This window comes from Miscanthus floridulus, chromosome 8 (genome assembly GCF_019320115.1).
Source record: "Miscanthus floridulus cultivar M001 chromosome 8, ASM1932011v1, whole genome shotgun sequence".
In the NCBI taxonomy this organism is placed as follows: Eukaryota; Viridiplantae; Streptophyta; class Magnoliopsida; order Poales; family Poaceae; genus Miscanthus; species Miscanthus floridulus.
The window spans coordinates 226,317,457-226,335,902 of NC_089587.1; the positions used below are offsets into that span (position 1 = coordinate 226,317,457).

General features: G+C 44.8%; 2 protein-coding genes across 2 annotated transcripts; both read right to left on the reverse strand.

Moving 5' to 3' along the window:
• Positions 1–9,075: 9,075 nt before the first annotated feature.
• LOC136478387 (calmodulin-binding receptor-like cytoplasmic kinase 2) lies at positions 9,076–11,302 on the reverse strand. The gene is made up of 4 exons (XM_066476828.1): positions 10,664–11,302; positions 10,291–10,526; positions 10,029–10,197; positions 9,076–9,958 (listed from the first exon to the last, which is right to left on the reverse strand). Exons 1-4 carry the CDS (start codon positions 10,974–10,976, stop codon positions 9,270–9,272), a joined length of 1,407 nt encoding a protein of 468 aa, XP_066332925.1. The 5' UTR covers positions 10,977–11,302; the 3' UTR covers positions 9,076–9,269.
• Positions 11,303–12,099: 797 nt separating this feature from the next.
• Positions 12,100–15,530, reverse strand: LOC136478388 (probable E3 ubiquitin-protein ligase RHB1A). Its single transcript, XM_066476829.1, has 6 exons — positions 15,373–15,530; positions 14,310–14,450; positions 13,671–13,845; positions 13,454–13,588; positions 12,685–12,794; positions 12,100–12,509 (listed from the first exon to the last, which is right to left on the reverse strand). Exons 2-6 carry the CDS (start codon positions 14,373–14,375, stop codon positions 12,480–12,482), a joined length of 516 nt encoding a protein of 171 aa, XP_066332926.1. The 5' UTR covers positions 14,376–14,450; positions 15,373–15,530; the 3' UTR covers positions 12,100–12,479.
• Between the last annotated feature and the right edge of the window lie 2,916 nt (positions 15,531–18,446).

The following is an 18,446-nucleotide window of genomic DNA, read 5'->3' on the forward strand; positions in this document are numbered from 1 at the left end:
TCCCAATGGGTGACGGCCCTGAGGAGCACGAGGACCTACTTGAAGAATTCACTATTGTAGTGGAGGCCATAGTAGACATCACATCCGCTCAGGATGTGGTGAACAAGATCTTTGATTAGTCTATACTTAGGGCAATCTAATAAACAAAGACTCATGTTCTTTCATGAATATGCCTTAGTGCAATGCTCTTGTGTATGACTATGAATGTTTCTTGTTCTTTTGTTTTCGCTCTATAGGCGATACATACCGTATCATCTATTACCATCTTTGAAGATGTTTACTTTTTGAACTAGAGGCGATACCCTCCTGGTACCGGCTATTAGAGCCGAGAATGAATCGGCTACCAAGTGTTGATCAGACGCTAGGATAACGTCACGCAGAACTTTCAATATAAAAGGTCAGACGAGTAATCAACCTAGGTCAAGCGTCCTATTAAGCAAAACAGAACTTCTCTTAAGAAATCCATTAACTCTGAATCGCACTTACACTTTAACTCAGCCTTCACATACGTCGTCCTAAACCCATCTCCAAGACTTAATGCTCATTTTTCCTTCGATCCAACGGCCGACGTGAAGCTGTGACTTTTCTACTAAAACAAACTCTCAGAGCCAATCGCTTGCATTGGCTGTTGGCTTTTATTACTGATTTTAATGAAGCCTCCTTCCCATGACTTGCCAAAAAACACTCAAAATCTCCTAGTTCCCAAAAGACTGGATCGGCTGTCGTGATACTTACGGATTCATCAGCACGAACCAGTTCGACATTATCTCCATGCCATTGAATCAAACACTGATGCATGGTCGATGGTATGCATCAATTCGCATGAATCCAATCACGACCGAGGAGTAAAGTGTATGATCCTTTCCCATCAATAACAAAGAACGTGGTGAGCAGAGTTTTACTCCCGATTGTCAGTTCGACATTTATTGCCCCCCGAGTCTTGGATGTATTTCCTCCGAAGTCTCTAAGCATCATATCGGTCTCAAGCAAATCTCCTGGTCCCTTGCCAAGCTTACAGAAAGTGGTGTATGGCATAAGATTGACAGAAGCACCTCTGTCCTCCAACATCTTGTTCATCGGCTTCCCATTAACAAAACCTTTCATGTATAAAGCCTTTAAGTGCCGATGCTTGACTGGCTTATCAAATATTGCTTGTTGCACAACCGTTAACTTAGCAACCATCTCTTCATACTCTGACTCATCAAAGTCTGAATAAACTTCCTGATCTGCTAGAGCTCTGAATTCTGATGGTAACAGAAAAGCCATTTGGATATTAGCCGATGGTTGCCTCTTATCAGCTATCTACTTGGTACGCCATATTTGAGTTTTACCAGGTGCCTGAGCCTGTTCCATCTCTTTATTCTTTAGGCGATGCACCCTTCTCTTCTGGCTTCTTGCCAATCCTCCAGGGCACCATTGGCCTTCCTACCAGACATGCTCCCTTTGGTTGCTTCCTTCTTCATGATCAGCCCAGTCTTGGTCAACAATTCTTTTTCCCAGCCGATCATGAATATTTTTATTTTTTAAGCGTCGATCCATGTTATTATGATGATATGCATCCTGGGCATGGATAGACTGGTGGTTGATCTGAGATTGCCTAAACTCCTAATATTGATTGCTGCATTCTAGACAGTCATGTCTAGTAGGCAACTTCAAACCTTCATTCTAGCAGTATCTGAAGAAAGGACAATTCCAGTGCGATTTGGCTTGCCTCCTTTCATACCTCTCTCCTTCTAGTTGACGCTGGTATTCTTGATCCTTTAACCATTGCTGATAATCCTTTTCTTTCTACCACTGCCACTTATTCAACAAGATTCAAGATGTGACCCATGGATTTGATGTCTCTGCTTTCGATGTCTTCCCCTACTCGTACCGGCTCTTTTGTTCGGCATGATATTTTCTAATCTCTCTGTATTCATCGGCCGATATTTGCATCCTGGGATCAACTGTTCCAGCTTCTCTTGATTTGGTCGATGTTAGAACCTTAGTTTTTCCTCTGAATAGCCCAACATCAACCATATTTTGATCCCCTGGGAAAGGATTATCATTAACTTTCATCTTCCGAGGCATATCAAACTTGAGTCTCCCTTGCTAAATAGCTCTCTGTATATGCTACCTGAAGATTCTGCATTCATTAGTGGAATGAGAAGTAGCGTTATAGAATTTGTAGAACTTCTTGTTCTTCAACTGATCAGGGGGCAACATGACATGACCATCGGGCAACTTGATCTACCCGTTCTCAAGCAAGAAATTGAAGAGCTTGTCCGATTTGGTAACATCAAAGTCATAACTCCCCTCAACTCCTCTTCCCCAAGGATTTGGCACCATCACTATCATCTTGCCCTAATTCCATTTAGCTACAGCAACCTCTTCCTCTTCATCTTCATAGTCATCGTCAACCGAATATGGATTATAAGCTTCAGCTACTGTGGTACTCTTCTGGAATCGGGTATCCCTACGCATACTCTAGAATTGACTATTGAGCGCTATCACTCGTTGAGCCAACTGACCCAAGTTGTCAAACCCTTGCCCTAGCAACTTTTCTTTCCACATTGGTAGCATTCCCTGTATGGCTAGAGCAGCTAACTGATCATCTATCAAGCTCAATGAGAAGCACAAGTTCCTAGTCTCCCGGAATCTCTGAAGAAACTCAGTGCCCGGTTCGTTAGTCCTCTGTCTCATGGTTGTCAAATCGGTTATCTTCTTTTCTCCAGTCCCAGTGTAAAAATATGTATGAAACTTCTTCTCCATGTCAGCCCAATTGGCAATGGAGTTGACTGGTAGTGACAAGAACCAAGTGAAGGTTGGCCCTGACAGGGATAAGGAGAAGAAACAAACTCGATGAGCATCCTCAACCAATGCTTTGCCCAATTGTGTAAGATACCGACTAACATGTTCTATTATGCTTGTACTGTCTTGACCAATGAACTTGGCGAACTCTGGGAGCCTGTAATTTGTAGGAAGATTGACCAAATTATACCACTCTAGATATGGGCGTTTGTACGAAAAGGTTAGCCCTTTTGGCTTCAGATTGAACTAATTTTTCATCATCTCGGTCACCTTCAGCAACAACTCGTCAGCTTACGGATTTGGATTCCTCTATACTTGCTGACCTATCTGTGGATTGAAATCCCCCGTGCCCTGATATCCTAGATTTGGCATCATGTGGAGAGTGTTATGATCTATGCCATAGTGATATCCTTGTGGAATCTCAATCTGCTGGGTCTTCTGCTGGCTTACTGCTTTAAGTCTCTGATTATAGACATAAGGATCTATATCTCTATGGATCCTTTGAATCGATGGTGCTATTTTTTGAGCCGACGATGGTATGTGGCCTGATGTGCCAAAATTGATCATCTGGTTCTGACTTTTCCCCATCGACTATTGCACATGCATTATTGACGGTCCAGGATTGTACTATATCTGATTCGTAGTAGTACCTAGAGTTTATTTAGATGAACCTTGAAGTGCCTGGACTTCACCATTACTAGCTAGAGCTGCTTCTTGATGGCTAGTGCCGACTTGATTAGTCCCTTGGGTCAACGGATCTGGAATGTTGTAACAAGTCGATCCAACCTGACTAACTGGAATTCCATGAATCGCCTCTTTCATGGCGTTGTGAAATGCGTCAATGAAAGCTTCATTGCGGCTTGATAGGGTATCACGAACATGATTATGATGTTGTTATTTTCTGACCAACGTTGTTAATAACAATATCATAAATTTTAATGATTTTATGCATTAATTCTATTTCTGCCCAACGGTGATGTAGAATTAGTGTATAAGAACAGTTGTATGTTTTAATTTTGACCAATGTTGGAATCAAGACATGCAATTGTTAGAGATCCCCACTCTCAAAGGTGATAACTATACGGAGTGGAAGAAAAAGATTGACCTGGCCTTTATCTTGGCTGAGGTGGACTGGGTAGTCACCTCACCGTGTCCCACAGAGCCTGTGGCATCGGTGAAGGAGACAAACGAGGCTGATGCCGCTTGGGCAACAAGAGAAAGGGATTTTGCATCCCAAAAGATGCCCTATGACCTTGAGCATAGGAAGTGGGTCACTGCCAATGAGAAATGTATGGTTGTGACAAAGAACATGATTGAGCATGCAATTGTGGGCTCAATCCCAGAGTGTGACACCATCACCGAGTACCTCGATAGAATAAAGAGTCAGTTCACTGGCTCTTCAAAGACATATGCTACTCAGCTGATAAAGTAGCTGGTGACAGAGAGGTACTCTGGAAATGGTGGCATAAGAGAGCTCATGATGCATCATCAAAATTATGACACTATCATTTAGGCCATATTTTGAGGGGGAGAATAGAAAGACTAGTTAAGAATAATATTCTTCCTCCATTAGAGCTCTCATATTTAGAACAATACAGAGAATGCATAAAAGGAAAGTATGTAAAGAAAATTAAGAAAGATGCCAAATGAAACGCCAGAATTTTATAGATTATTCACACAGACATCTGTGGTCAGTTTCCTGTAAAGAGTGTGGATGGTTATGATTCATTCATAACATTCACAGATGATTACTCTCATTATGGCTACATTTATCCAATCAAAGAAAGAACAGAAGTATTGGATAAATTTAAGATATTTAAGGCAGAAGTTGAAATCCAACGCAATTTAAAGATTAAGATAGTTAGGTCCGACCATGGGGGGAGTACTACGGTCGGCATACCCCATGTGGCCAAGTTCCTGGACCTTTTTGCAAGGTTCTTATAGAAGAATGGCATAGTAGCCCAGTATTCTACACCGGGCGAACCTCAGCAAAATAGAGTAGCTAAAAGACGCAATCGTACCCTGATGGATATGGTGCGTAGTATGATAAGTTACTCCACCTTACTGTTGAGCCCGTGGATGGAGGTATTAAAAACCGCCATTCATATTCTCAATAGAGTACCAAGTAAGTCGGTGCTCAAATCACCGTATGAGTTGTGGACAGGAAGAGTACCCTTACTAAACCACTTACGTGTGTGGGGGAGTCCTACTGAGGCTAAAGTATTTAACCCAAATATTAGGAAGCTAGATCCCAAAACAGTAAGTTGTCATTTTATTGGCTACCCAAAAAAGTCAAAAGGTTTTCGTTTCTACTGTCCAGACAGATATACAAAATTTGTGGAAACGAGACACGCTGTCTTCCTAGAGGATGAAATAATGAGGGGGAGCATGGTAGCTCGAGAAATTGACCTTAAAGAGAAGCGGGTGTATGCGCCCACTCCAATGATTCATGAGCCATTTTTCTCACTACTTGCTGTCGCCGCACCAATAGTGCAAGATACTATGGTGCCAGCACCTGTTGTTATTTCGTCTGTGGCAACAATGAATGATGATGAGGAACCTATTCTTCAGGATCCTATAGAACCTATTGCCACACATGAGGGGAGCAACAATAGTCTCAAACAGAAGATGTGCCAAATGTGGAGGCCCCTAGAAGGTCTCAAAGAGTTAGAAAATCAGTTATTCCTGTTGACTATGAAGTATACAACACTGAGGAATTTCAAATGGAGGATGATCCCACCTCATTTAAAGAAGCCATGAGAAGTGATCATTCATCAAAGTGGCTTGAGGCCATGGAAGATGAAATGAAATCTATGAATGCTAATAAAGTTTGGGACATGGAAATAATTCCTAAAGGAGCCAAAATAGTATGCTGTAAATGGGTCTACAAAACAAAACTGGACTCTCAAGGGAATATAGAGAGATATAAAGCACGACTTGTGGCAAAAGGCTTTATGCAAAGAGAATGCATTGATTACAATGAGACCTTTTCTCCAGTCTTATGTAAGGATTCCTTCAGAATCATAATGGCATTAGTGGCACATTATGATTTAGAATTACATCAGATGGATGTAAAGACGGCATTTCTCAACGGAGACTTAGAGGAAAATGTTTACATGGCACAACCGAAAGGTTTTGTCATAGAAGGAAAAGAACGAATGGGATGCCACATAAAGAAATCCATTTATGGATTAAAACAAGCTTCAAGACAGTGGTACTTAAAGTTTAATCAGACAATAAGAAATTTTGGGTTTAAAGAGAATGTAGAGGATAATTGTGTCTATGCAAAGTTTAAGAACGGGAAGTTTATCTTCTTTGTCCTGTATGTGGATAATATCTTACTTGCTAGTAGTGATGTCAGTCTACTACCGGAGATAGAAGTTTTTGTCCTCAAAATTTGATATGAAAGATCTTGGTGAAGCTTCGTTCGTTCTAGGGATCGAGATTCATCAAGATAGAAGTAAAGGGGTATTAGGACTGTCATAAAAGGCATACATAGAAAAGATCTTAAAGAAATTCAGTATTCACAAATGTAGTCCCTCACCTGCTCCTATAGTCAAGGGCGACAGATATGAAGATTTTCAATGCCCTAGGAACCAGTATGAGATCAATCAAATGAAAATGGTTCCATATGCTTTAGTTGTCGGAAGCTTGCAATATGCTCAAGTATGTACGCACCCTGACTTGGCATTTGTTACCGGGTAACTTGGCAGATTCTAGAGCAATCCTAGAACAGAACACTGGAAATTATTAAAGAAAGTCTTGCGTTATTTGCAAGGAACGAAAAGCCTCATGATGATGTATAGAAGATCTGATTCACTCTATATAGTGAGATATTCAGATTCTGATTATGCGGGAGATGATAGAAAATCTATGTCTGAATATGTATTCACTCTCGTAGGGAGAGCTATTTCATAGAAAAGCTCAAAGCAAACCGTTACTACATCGTCCACAATATATGCTGAGTTTGTAGCGTGTTATGAGACAACGGGGCAGGTGAACTGGTTAAAGAAGTTCATACCCGGTTTGAAGGTGGTTGATGACATCTATAGACCACTTAAGTTATACTGCGATAATAATCTGGCAGTACAGTATGCTCACAACAATAAGTCAAGTGATGCGGCTAAACACATTGATATAAAGTATTATGTTGTGAAAGATAAAGTCCAGGATCATGTCATAAGTCTTGAGCATATAAGTACCGAAAAGATGCTCGTGGATCCGCTTACAAAAGGCTTACCACCCAACGTGTTCAGAGAACATGTAGCTAGCATGAGTTTAAGGAAAAGGCTAAAATTCCTGGATAAAAGAAGGCCCAAAGTTAAGTATCTATTTCAGAACAGAGTGGTGTGTTGTAGCTGTTAAATCTATCAGCAATTGACCACGACGATGAAACATGCTCTATGCGCTAATCTATAATGGAATGAACAAAAGTAAATGATATGAAATTGAAAGATGATAGTGAGATCAAGGAGAAGAATGTTAGTTGATCTCCACCAATGGGCCCAACGGTCTATTGAGCCCTTAGATCTACGCCCTGATCGAGGGCGCCCAACCCTAATATGGTTGGTGGGCCCCTGTCGCACAGCACTATAAAAGATATGTGGGGATCATGGCTCTAACTACGAGGTTGACCGGAGCCGTCGTGACCCATGAACAGAAAACCTAACCCGATCTAAAGAGGGTGCTGCCAGCGACAGAAAGCCCCACCGACTCCGCCGTACCTCTGCATCGCCACTGGACCTCGTCTTCACCACGCTGGACTCCACCGCGCCGAGCTCCCTCGACACCGACATCCACGAGGCTGCGGCGCAACTGCGTCAGGGCGAACTAGAGAAATCCTAAGTAAGATGTTTATCCCGACCTACGGTTTAGAGGCACTGTTGTTTATAACAAGGAATACATTGTTTTAGACGGGTCCAGGCGAGGAGAGCAACAGGCTCTCCAAGATACCACATTTATTTCTGCTGTTTCCACCTGCGTCCTGAAGAATTTTACTTTTTGCATTCACGAATGTTGCAATTTGAGACAAATAGAAATTCTAGTAGTTCTCTGAGGCTTTGTTTGAAGAGATACAGATACCGAGTGGACAGAACAGTTTCAGTTTCCTGGTGTGCTGCTGGGGATGCTAAAGCCGAGCTATTCTTTTCTCAGAGGCGCCAGTTGGGAAAAAATTCATTGTAACTGCAAGGTGCTTGGATTTGGAGTTCATCATCTGCTCTACTATTAGAGCACAAAAGGGAATGGCTGGATAAACATCTAGGTGACAGCAGCTTGTAATTTTTCAAAAAAAAAAACAAGGCACGGGGAATGGCTGAATAAGTATGTAGGTAACAGCAGCTTGTAATTTTTCAAAAAAACAAGGCACGAGAAATGGCTGAATAAATATCTAGGTGCAGTGCAGGTGTTTGAATTCAGGTCTGGTGTTGAATGCAAACTGTGAGGTACAGCCGTACAGGTGTTGGATGCAAATTGCTGTCCAATGTTGCAAATTGATGTTCGTTTTGGCTAGATTGGCTTATAAGCCATGATTGAAAGTACTGCTGGCTGATTTGGTGTGAGAGAAAAATATTATTTAAGTCATGAATTATAAGCCAGATACGAGCAATCCAGCCGAAACAAATAGGTCGGTGAGAATTGGGGATGGAGATGCGATCAGTTGGTCCTAGGTTCACGTGGAGTTCATCAATACAGATAAGAGAGTTGGTCCTAGGTTCACGTGAATGATCCTGTTGTAATGTCTGTACAAACGAAATGCATCACCCTCAAACTAAATTAAAAAGTCATTTCCTACTCCCTGCATGATTGGGAGACGAGCTTCGGCTCGACTGGCCAGGAGGTGAGGCTTAAGGCCTCTGCCCGCCTACCGGAGTTCAAGGCCCGTTGTGGGCAGAATTTCCGGTACCCACCAAAAATCCCCTCGTCTGTCTTGACTTTCTCAAAGCACAGGTAACTGACCGATCCACTCATAGGGTAACGGGCCCCTGTGTAAAGGCGGGACACGGTGTTCGAGGGTTTTCTCGGCCTGTGTGAGAAAGTCTTCTTCCTTAAATACAAAGTTGCGGTGGCTGTCTGCCCACCGTAGGCCGAGTTTTTTTTTTTTTTTTACTCCCTGCATGATTTCATAACCAAGCTTGGAGATAGAACCCTACAAGAATAACTAGAAAAGCTTGGTGAACCCTTTCATATCAGACAATGGTAGAACTGTTCTAAAATAAGAATAATCATCGTCCTATTTGTTTGGACTTGTTTGGCTGATAAGCTATGGCTAAAAATACTGTTAACTGATTTAGTGTAAAAGAAAAATACTAATCGATGGCACGTATGGAGTCCAACGCTTAGCATCAGATGAACGCAATCGAGGAGAAATGTAGCAAAAGAAAAAAATGTTCCGGTGTATATTTACATCAAACTTAAGTGTTAGTCAAACCAAATGAGTTAGCAGCTAGCTAGTAGCAGGATTCATAACCTTGGAACGATCAGATCCTCCAGAGGTCGCCGCTGCTGGCGGCGCTGCTGGCGGTGGTGGCTCGGTCGGAGAACTGCGGCGTGGCGTCGGCGGCGAGCATGTCCCGGTACGTCTTCCTGATGGCCCAGAGCGCCCTGCAGCAGTCGCTCATGGCGGGCCTGTCCTGTCGGACGGGTCCCATGCACCGGAACGCGAGCTCCAGCACCATCTCCAGTGCGCGTTCTGCGGCGGGCGTGCGCGCGAGGTGCGGGTCCAGCACGTCGGCTGAGGCGCCGCCGATGAACCTGCCCATGGCCCAGCGCGCGGTGAGGCGCTCCTTCATCTCGCGCTTGGTCTCGATGGGGCGGCGCGCCGAGGCGAGCTCCACGAGGAGCACGCCGAAGGAGTAGACGTCGCTGCGGTCCGTGAGCTGGCACGTCTTGAGGTACTCCGGGTCCAGGTACCCCGCCGTGCCCTTCACCTGGGTGGTGACGTGCGTGGCCTCCCCGGCGGCGCCGGCGCCCAGGCCGGCGCCGAGGCGGGCGAAGCCGAAGTCGGCCACCTTGGCGCGCAGCGAGTCGGTGAGGAGGATGTTGGAGGACTTGATGTCGCGGTGGATGATGGGGTGGTCGGAGTACATGTGCAGGTACGTGACGGCGTGCGCGACGTCGATGGCAATGTCGAGCCGCGTCCCAAAGTCCAGGAACCGCCCGTTCAACCCTGCTTGGTTTCATGGTTTGGTTGGTTGGTTGCGAGGTGAGCAGAGCAGGAATGGCTGGTGGTAGCTTACTGTCGAGGTGCTCCCGGAGGGTGCCGTTGGGGACGTACTCGACGACGACGATGCGCTCCTCGCCGCACTCCATGTACCCGTAGAAGCGAACAAGGCTCTGGTGCTCGATGCGCGCCATTATCTTGATCTCGCTCCGGAACTCCACGTCCACGTGAGGGTTCTGCATCCGCTGCAATCATTCATCCCGGAATTTAAATTTATTGTTTTCATCCGTCGATTGAGAGTTGAAGAAATCAGCAGGCAGCTTGGTGGATTGACTGACCAGCTTGGCGCGCTTGACGGCGACGACGGTGCCGTCGGGGAGGACGCCCTTGTAGACGGCGCCGAAGCCGCCCTGCCCGATCTTGAGCGCCGGCGAGAAGTTGTTGGTGGCGGTGAGGATCTCCTCGATGGAGAAGACGGAGCTCTGGAACGACGGCCGGTGCTCCTTGCCGCTGCCGTGGCCGCCGCCGCTGTACAGCCCGCGCGCAGAGGTCTTTGTCCCGGCGTACCCCGGCACTGCCGCCATGGACCACGACCATCAACATCATCACGTAATTGATTGCAGAGCGAGAATGGACGGCAACGATTAAGGGCACAAGTTGCTCGTCCATGGCGGAGGGCCCGGACTGGGGGGTGAGTTGAAGTTTTCTTACAAGGCGGCTTCTTGGCCCCGGCGTCACCCACCGGCGCGGCGTCCCTGCTCCTCCGCTTCATGGACGCGGACGCGGACGACGACGTGGAGAGCGAGCTGAACCACACCCCGATGGAGCGGAACAGGGACCCCAAGGACGAGGAGGAGGACGCGCTGCTTCTGCGGCCACGGCCTCCGCCGCTGTCGGACAGCGGGCGCGACCACGCCGGGCTCCGCGGCCACAGCTCGTGCTCCGGCTTCCGCCTCCCCGACCCTGACCCCGACCCCGACGACGACGACGGGGCCAGGGTCCCGCGGCGGTCGCGCCCGGCCATGCTCCGCGGCCCGCAGTGGTTGGTCGGCAGACGCGGTCGCGTGTCGCGCCGAGCTCTGCCGCCCGCGCAGCTATATAATTAAAATCCACGGCGAAGCTTTGGTCGTGGCTCGCGACCGTGTCCAAGGTCAAGGCCGGAGCTGTGGCGGGGCTAAACGGGGCCCACGTGGCAGGGGAGGCGACGAGCGGCCTGACCTGGCAAACGACCTGTCCCGGTAGGCGAGACCGCGAGGGAGCTCTGCGCGACGACGAGGCGGTGGCGACCCGGCCCCTTCTTCCTCTCGGACTCTGCAGCAGCCAGCAGGGGCCGCGGCGCCTCAACACTACGGGGCGGCAGTGCCAATGCTCAGGACGGCATTTATTCCGAAAAGAACCGCAAGCGACCTGCCACTGCAATTTGCGTGGCGTCATGGCGTGCCCATGGCTGGGGCTGGTCTTGGCTTTGGCCTGATCAACCCCACCCTACCAACCATGGCGAAGTCGTTTTCTTGGAACAATTCCGTCTCTCTTCTCGCTTTGGAAGCAAAGCATACAGACACACACATACTACGCCGGATTCACAACGCGTGTGCCGTCTGCGTCATGTTAGCATCCATGTAATGCGAACAGTAGGCAGAGGGTAGCACGACCTGTTCCGTCTGCCACGGTGGTCAGCGAAAGCGACACCGGTTGAAAACTTACCGCTAGCGGATCAAACTATGCCTAGCCATATATATTATGTATATATACTTGCATGCTTCTCCTTCTTATAGAAGTGCTCCTACAGATCCGTCCGGGAAAAAAATGCCTTTCAATTCAAGCAATAGCAGCCCGGACAGAACGGCCATGCGTCGCTTTAGAAGCAAGGACAAGCGAAGAAATTCCCCGGACTAATCAAAATGGATGGAGGAGGATGCATAATGCATGTGCAGTACCATACAAGAAGCTCGAGCAGTTTGGATTGCTCAAAGGAGTCATACATACATATGCTACAAGCCTAGAACCTGCTTTGTACCTGTCACCATTTCGGACTGACTGTACAGATGAACCTGATGCTAGAATCAGCATTTCCCTGTCACTTGCCCAGCGCATGATGGATAATCCACACAGACACTGACTCACTCTGAGAAACCGGATCGAAAAAGGAACAACACACGCACACCACAAATTCAGAACAAACCAAGAGGAAGAACAGGGAGCAAATCTCAGGGTTTTCACCTTTAACAAGCACTTTCTGTAACCCTTCTGCTGTCATTCTCATTCATAAACAGCAAGGCTCCACCCAAGGTAAAGACAACTCTAGCACATTTCATGTCATTTTTTTCTTTTATAAATTATTTTTACCAAAACTCAACCTACTAGCATCTCCACCAGACGTCCAGACCAGACCAGAATTGAACAAAATCAAAGAGCAGAGTAGTTGCTGCTTTTACTTCCCCCACCAAAAGAATCCTAGCGTCAAGCCAACTCAACGGGCACCGCCGCTGCAGGGCCACCAAGAATGGATCCACCATGGTCAACAATGCTATGCGTACATCTCATCTATCAGAGTTACCTGCAAGAGACAGTTACATATCAAGCTTTTAGAAGGAAAGAAAAAAAAAAGCAAATAACCCCCTCTGCTGTGGCAGCGTGTTACAACTGAAACCATATCTACAGGAAATTACGATATAAAAGCATCCATGAACTGCCGTAGCAGTCTTTCGACTGAATTAAACTGCTGTGCTAACCTGGTCACAAACTGGGCATGTCTCGCTTCTCTCCATCCATTCAAGTATGCAACAGAGATGGAAATGATGCTCGCATTTGGTCACTGAACGGGGATTTTCTTCATCATATTCTGGTGGAAGGGCAGACAAAGCTTATAAGTGGTCTTCTGGTTTGGAAAATTCAGAATGGCATCATCAGCTGATGCATCAGTCCAAATCACCATTCATAACAGGCAACAAAGAATTTCAACAGGTACCAAGCCATTTGCATTGGTTCCATTATATATGCATCTACCAACTACTGAACTGCTAGAGCATATCATACATGCCAAGAATGCAAATACATTAAGAAATGATGGAAATACATATTACATCTATCAAAGACAATTCACAGCAGCAGCAGTTGTTTAACTACCTAGTTCAGAAATGCAATTCATTTCATGTCTCATCCTACTGAATGCATATTCACAGATGAGAGTTAAGAATAGTAATTTACTTATATTTCAACTAAAAGGACCACTAGCATTCCAAAATTCTTAAGCCTAGTAACAAGAAGAATACAGGACTATAGTAAAAGTAGTGACTACATGTGAATCAAGTTCCACAAGTCAAAAAGTTACCGGGTAAAGATACTATTCAACAATATGGCATTTCAGTAGTACATGTGAATCAAGTTCCACAAGTTAAAAAGTGACAGGGTAAAGATACTATTCAACAATACGGTATTTCAGCTCTAATCCTGGCATGTCAATGTAAAAAGTTGATGTTCCGATTATCATAAGAAACAAACCTTCAAGACAGATTGGACAAACATCCTCCTCATCAGCCTTATCCTTAGGGGCACCTTTTTCGCATGACTCAAATTCATCCACTTTTGGGGACTGCTGCCCGTCAGTTTTGATTTTAATGTCTGACTTCTCCAAATCTGCACATGAATTTGAAATCAGTAATCATTAGAGGTTAATTATCATCAATCATGCTCACAGCTAGTCAAATATTTTCTTTACCAGGATTTTGTGCAACTGCAAAGCAAACATCATAAGGCAAAGGTGCAGGTGGTGCTCGGTAAGTGTCAAGAGAGGATGTATCAAGATTTGTGTCAACTGCAACTATAGCAGGAGTTGGAGATGGTCCACCAACAGCTGAAGACAAGGGTTCATGCTCCTCAGAATTTTGTCGATGCTGAATAATGCAAAAGGAAAGTTAATTTTGCAGCACAAAAGATTAGATGCAAACACAAGGCTAGTGCTGAGTCAGCTTCAGTCATGTTCTTTTCTTTCTCCCTTTTTTGCTTATGGATATGTAAGTGACCATCACATAAGGTATATTAAAGCAACTGTGATATTATTGACATGGTTTGTATTTCTGATTACCAAGGACTGATAAGAACAACAGGGAGATTCTCATTACAAGTAAAATAATTCCTTCTGTTGCATCAAAACGTCTATACAGATACAGCTATAATTCCTTCTGTTGCAACAAAACTTCTATACAGATACAGCTGCTCAACTTCTAGCATTGTGACTTGTGAGACATGGTAGAAACCAGGTTATCGTTGCAGTTAAGGGTAAGGGTGCCAAAAATACTTGCTGAGAATTGAGGGAATCTTTTCACATGAAAAGTAAGAAAAAGCAGGTTATACATACATAGATATGCACTGGTGCTCCATCAGACTCAGACGCCCTTGATGAACAGCAGCAGCAGGCACCCATTGTATCCTGAATGAAATGCTTACTCCAAACTATCCTCTAGCTTCGTTAAAAACCAAAGTTCCGTTGTTCATATCCCTACAAAGAGAAACCCTATGCTGATGCAAGAAGGATTGGAAATCTTGTGATAAATAAAAATGGTGCAGAAAGAGCTTAACATGCAAGCAACAATATCCAAGTAGTACTGAAATGGAGATGATTCTAAAAATCACGGATTAAACTGCAGCCTAGCCGACTTTAGCAACGACTTCTATCCAGTCCAGTGATAGTACCTGTTTACAGGAGTAGGAACCACGATAATCGGTGGGGACGCTATTCGGCCCCGTGATGTGATACAATACAAGGCAGGAACTTTTGACCGAAACCCATGGAAATTGAATTACATCCGGTGAAAATTCAGCAAATTTGTAACGAACAAACATCCTAGTGGCTGTAGACAACCCAGATTTGTTGGTTCACACAGAACAGTGCAATGGCTCCTAGCTATGCTGGCACGATTGGCATCATTACTTTCATGAGATTTTAACCCGTTCAGACTTGACAGTTCAATGATTGGGGACATCCGCCATGAATCACAATAACAACAACAATAAAAGAATCAAGCGTCCTAGCAGATTAACACGAGAAGCCTTCTTTTCATTCAAGGTCAGCAGACAAAGGCAGCCAACCCCTAATGACTTTACTCATCAGCACCAGAACCAGCCCGTAATTGGAGTCGGAAGAGTCGGAAATATCTGCGCCAAGTAGCCAACGCAAAATATCTATCTATCTACGCAGAACCTAGAAGAGAAACCAGATGCAATCGTGTTGGAGACAATCGCGCCGGTGCAAGGCGAAGGCTTTACGCAGCGCGGCAGGGAGCGAAGCGAAGCAAGAGAGTGCTCGAACTACCAGCCTGAACAGCCCACCACGAGATTAAAGCGCTGGGCAAGCAGCCCGCATCAGCACGGGATCGAACCGGAAGCGGAAGCGGGAGCGGGAGCGGGAGATTAGTCGGTACCGGGGACGAATTACGGCTGGGGGACTCCGACGATCGCCTCGGGAGTCGTGAGACCTCCTGGGCTCCCTCCCCCTGTCGCGTCGCCTCTGCTGCTTGGTGCTTGCTCTGCTCTCCCGCCTCTCTCCCCCCTCCTCCCTCTGGAGAAAGAGAGGACTCCTGCTCCATGATTCCAGGGATCCGGAGGGGGTTTTCTGCAAGAGCGGACCCGCCTGAGTGGAGGGAGACGGACGATGGCTAAAGAAGATGCCTTTTTTCCCACCGAGCTGAGGCTAGCTCCTCCAAGCGAGCTGTGGGCCTCGCTGCTCGCGGACCCCACCTGTCAGTCGCTATCTTCCGCTGGAAGGAATGGGATTCCTCTGTGTACTTGAACTTTGCCCCCCCACCCCGCCTTTTTTTTCTTTTTCGGGGGAAAAAAAGGAATGGGTACTAGTAGTATTTTATTTTTTCTCTCTCCCCCGTGAGAACGGAAAGGTGCCACGGGGGCCGGGCCGGACACGTGGAGGCAGTCGGTTCGCTGACAGTGGGGCCGGGGCCGCTTGGACGGAGGAGTCTGATGCGGCTGTCACTTCACAGGTTGGTTGGGATCGTTGGCCCGTATGATGTGATGCCGACGTGGCATTGACTTCACAGGTAGCCAAATCATGGTAGGGCTAGATAGAGGAGAGAGGTAGACGAACCGTGCTGCCTGCCTGCCTGGCTCTGGCTGAAAAAAAAAAAAAGATTGTGGACATAGGGATTAAAGTGGAAATATGAATTAGTGCTATTCATCCATTTATCAGGGTAGTTTTCAAGATTTTATCAAGTTTTCAGAAATGGAAATGGCAACAGACCCTCGAATATGGAAACGGTACCGGATTTTAGAACCTTTCTCAACCGTTTATTCGAGACCACGTTTTGAACGGGAAGTACATATATTGACGTAATATTGATTTCTTCTTCACTATACATCCACTCTAGAGTTAGTCCATCAAATCGTACCACCACTCCCACATCTACTAGCTTGAGGCACGCTAGCGGCATTCTCGTGCTAGTGGTCTCGTACTCGTTTAAGACAAATATAGTCATTTTTATTTCGTTTATAAAAAAAAATTACAAAAAAAACAAATTAATTTAAGCATCTTCTTCCAATTATTTGTGAATCCTCCTCTAATAACCTCAGAAGTATTTCTCCATACGCATAACAGGTTGAAGGTTAAGAACTTAAGAAGTGACCCTACTAGGGTCTACACCGGGTGCCACAATATAAGTGGCACACCCTTGTAACAAACTCCTGAAATCACAAGAAGGAATTTGATGTTGTGTGCATGTATTATTTCTTCTATCTCCATCTTCCCCTTCTTTCCCTCGGTGTAATCTCACACTGCCGTCATACCTATCTTGTCTATGGCAACCTTATTATTACCGGTGGCTATGGCTTTCACTCTCCACTTGTTGCTCATTGTCGATTAAAAACACTACTCCAAATTTCAGAGCATTCACTTCTCCGTATGAAAACAGCATATAATCTCTCTTGGAAATTAGTATTTTCGTAATATTGTGTTACGATGAATATAATTTATAGACACGTGACAGTAATAAGAAATGAGCAAACTGTAAAAAAAAAATTAACATACAAGACATTTGAGGATAGATGATGGAGCAGTGGACTGATCGAAACACAACTAGTTGTTTGTTGGAGTCCGTCTGTTCTTTTTTCTTTGGACGGTGGCAACTGGGTTAACTGGTTTTAATTTGAAGGTGGGGGGATGCGTGCGTGTACCATGCATCTTATTGTCTTGGACTTGGATGTAGCTAGTAGAACTGGAGTGGACGCAACTAGCTAGAGGATGCGTAACGGTGACGGAGGTCCATTGATAATTGATAATATATTAGATTATTCTCTATATTATAAAAGGCACACCTTGATCGTGTTTAATTACTCTTAACAAGAGCATCTATTTTTTTACATTCTTCATTTTTTGACAAGACTCGGCACCAGTAACTTGTTGATCTTATATAGCAGTAGTCATTTGAGTGTGCTATATAGCGACTTGGCATACACTGGGAGATAGACACAAGAGATGAGTTGTTTTTTTTTTCCGACTCAAGGCCCCCAACGGAAAAAACTCAGACTCAGAGAGTCAAACGATAGAGGGTAGGTAAATCCCCGAGCACGAGGGTTACATACAGGGATTAATTAACTAACTAGGACAGTAATTTAAGCACTAGAGTAGAGTACAGGTTTTTTTTTTTTTACGATAGAAAGTAGAACAGTCATTTTGGTCCCTCAACTATTGCTCGAGGCTAAGTTTCGTCTATGAACTTTCAAAACGACCGTTTTAATCTTCAAACTCTACTTTTAGGCTTCATTTCATCCTAAAACTATGAAGATGATTGTTATAGTCCTCAGACTTTGCATTTTGGGCTCAATTTCATTTATAAACTACCAAAGTGTTTTCTGTTCTTTAAACTTTTATTTTTAACTCAACTTTGTCTATGTTCTATGTGGAACGCTGCACTGTTGCACCTGGTTAGCTCCAACGCCACCAACGATTGGAGATAGAAAAATAATATTCATCCAAAAACTCTTTCGTGTCCATTAATAATTCCAAGCTATTATTTTTAATGTTACATTATAATGGTACCATTTACATATATCCGACTAAATGATATTTGTGGGGGCAATTATAGTTGCATCGAACACTATTTATTCTTTAAGAATACATGAATATATTGAAACAATAGCAGATCTATAATTTTGATAATTTATGGATGAAATTGTGTCTAAAATATAAAGTTTTCTTTTTGAATAGACAAAATTAAGTTGAAAATAAGAGTTAAATGTACTTCGATAATTTATGGATGAAATTGAGCCCAAAATGCAAAATTTGAGGACTAAAACGATCATCTTCGTAGTTGTAGGATGAAATTAAGCCTAAAACTATAGTTTGAAGACTTAAATGGCCGTTTTAAAAGTTTAGGGATAAAGTTGAGCCTCGAGTAATAATTGATGGACTAAAATGGCTATTGTGCCACGATAGAATAGAGTACAGCTTCACATTCAGGAGTCTAGGCACTCTGCCAAACTTGCAAGC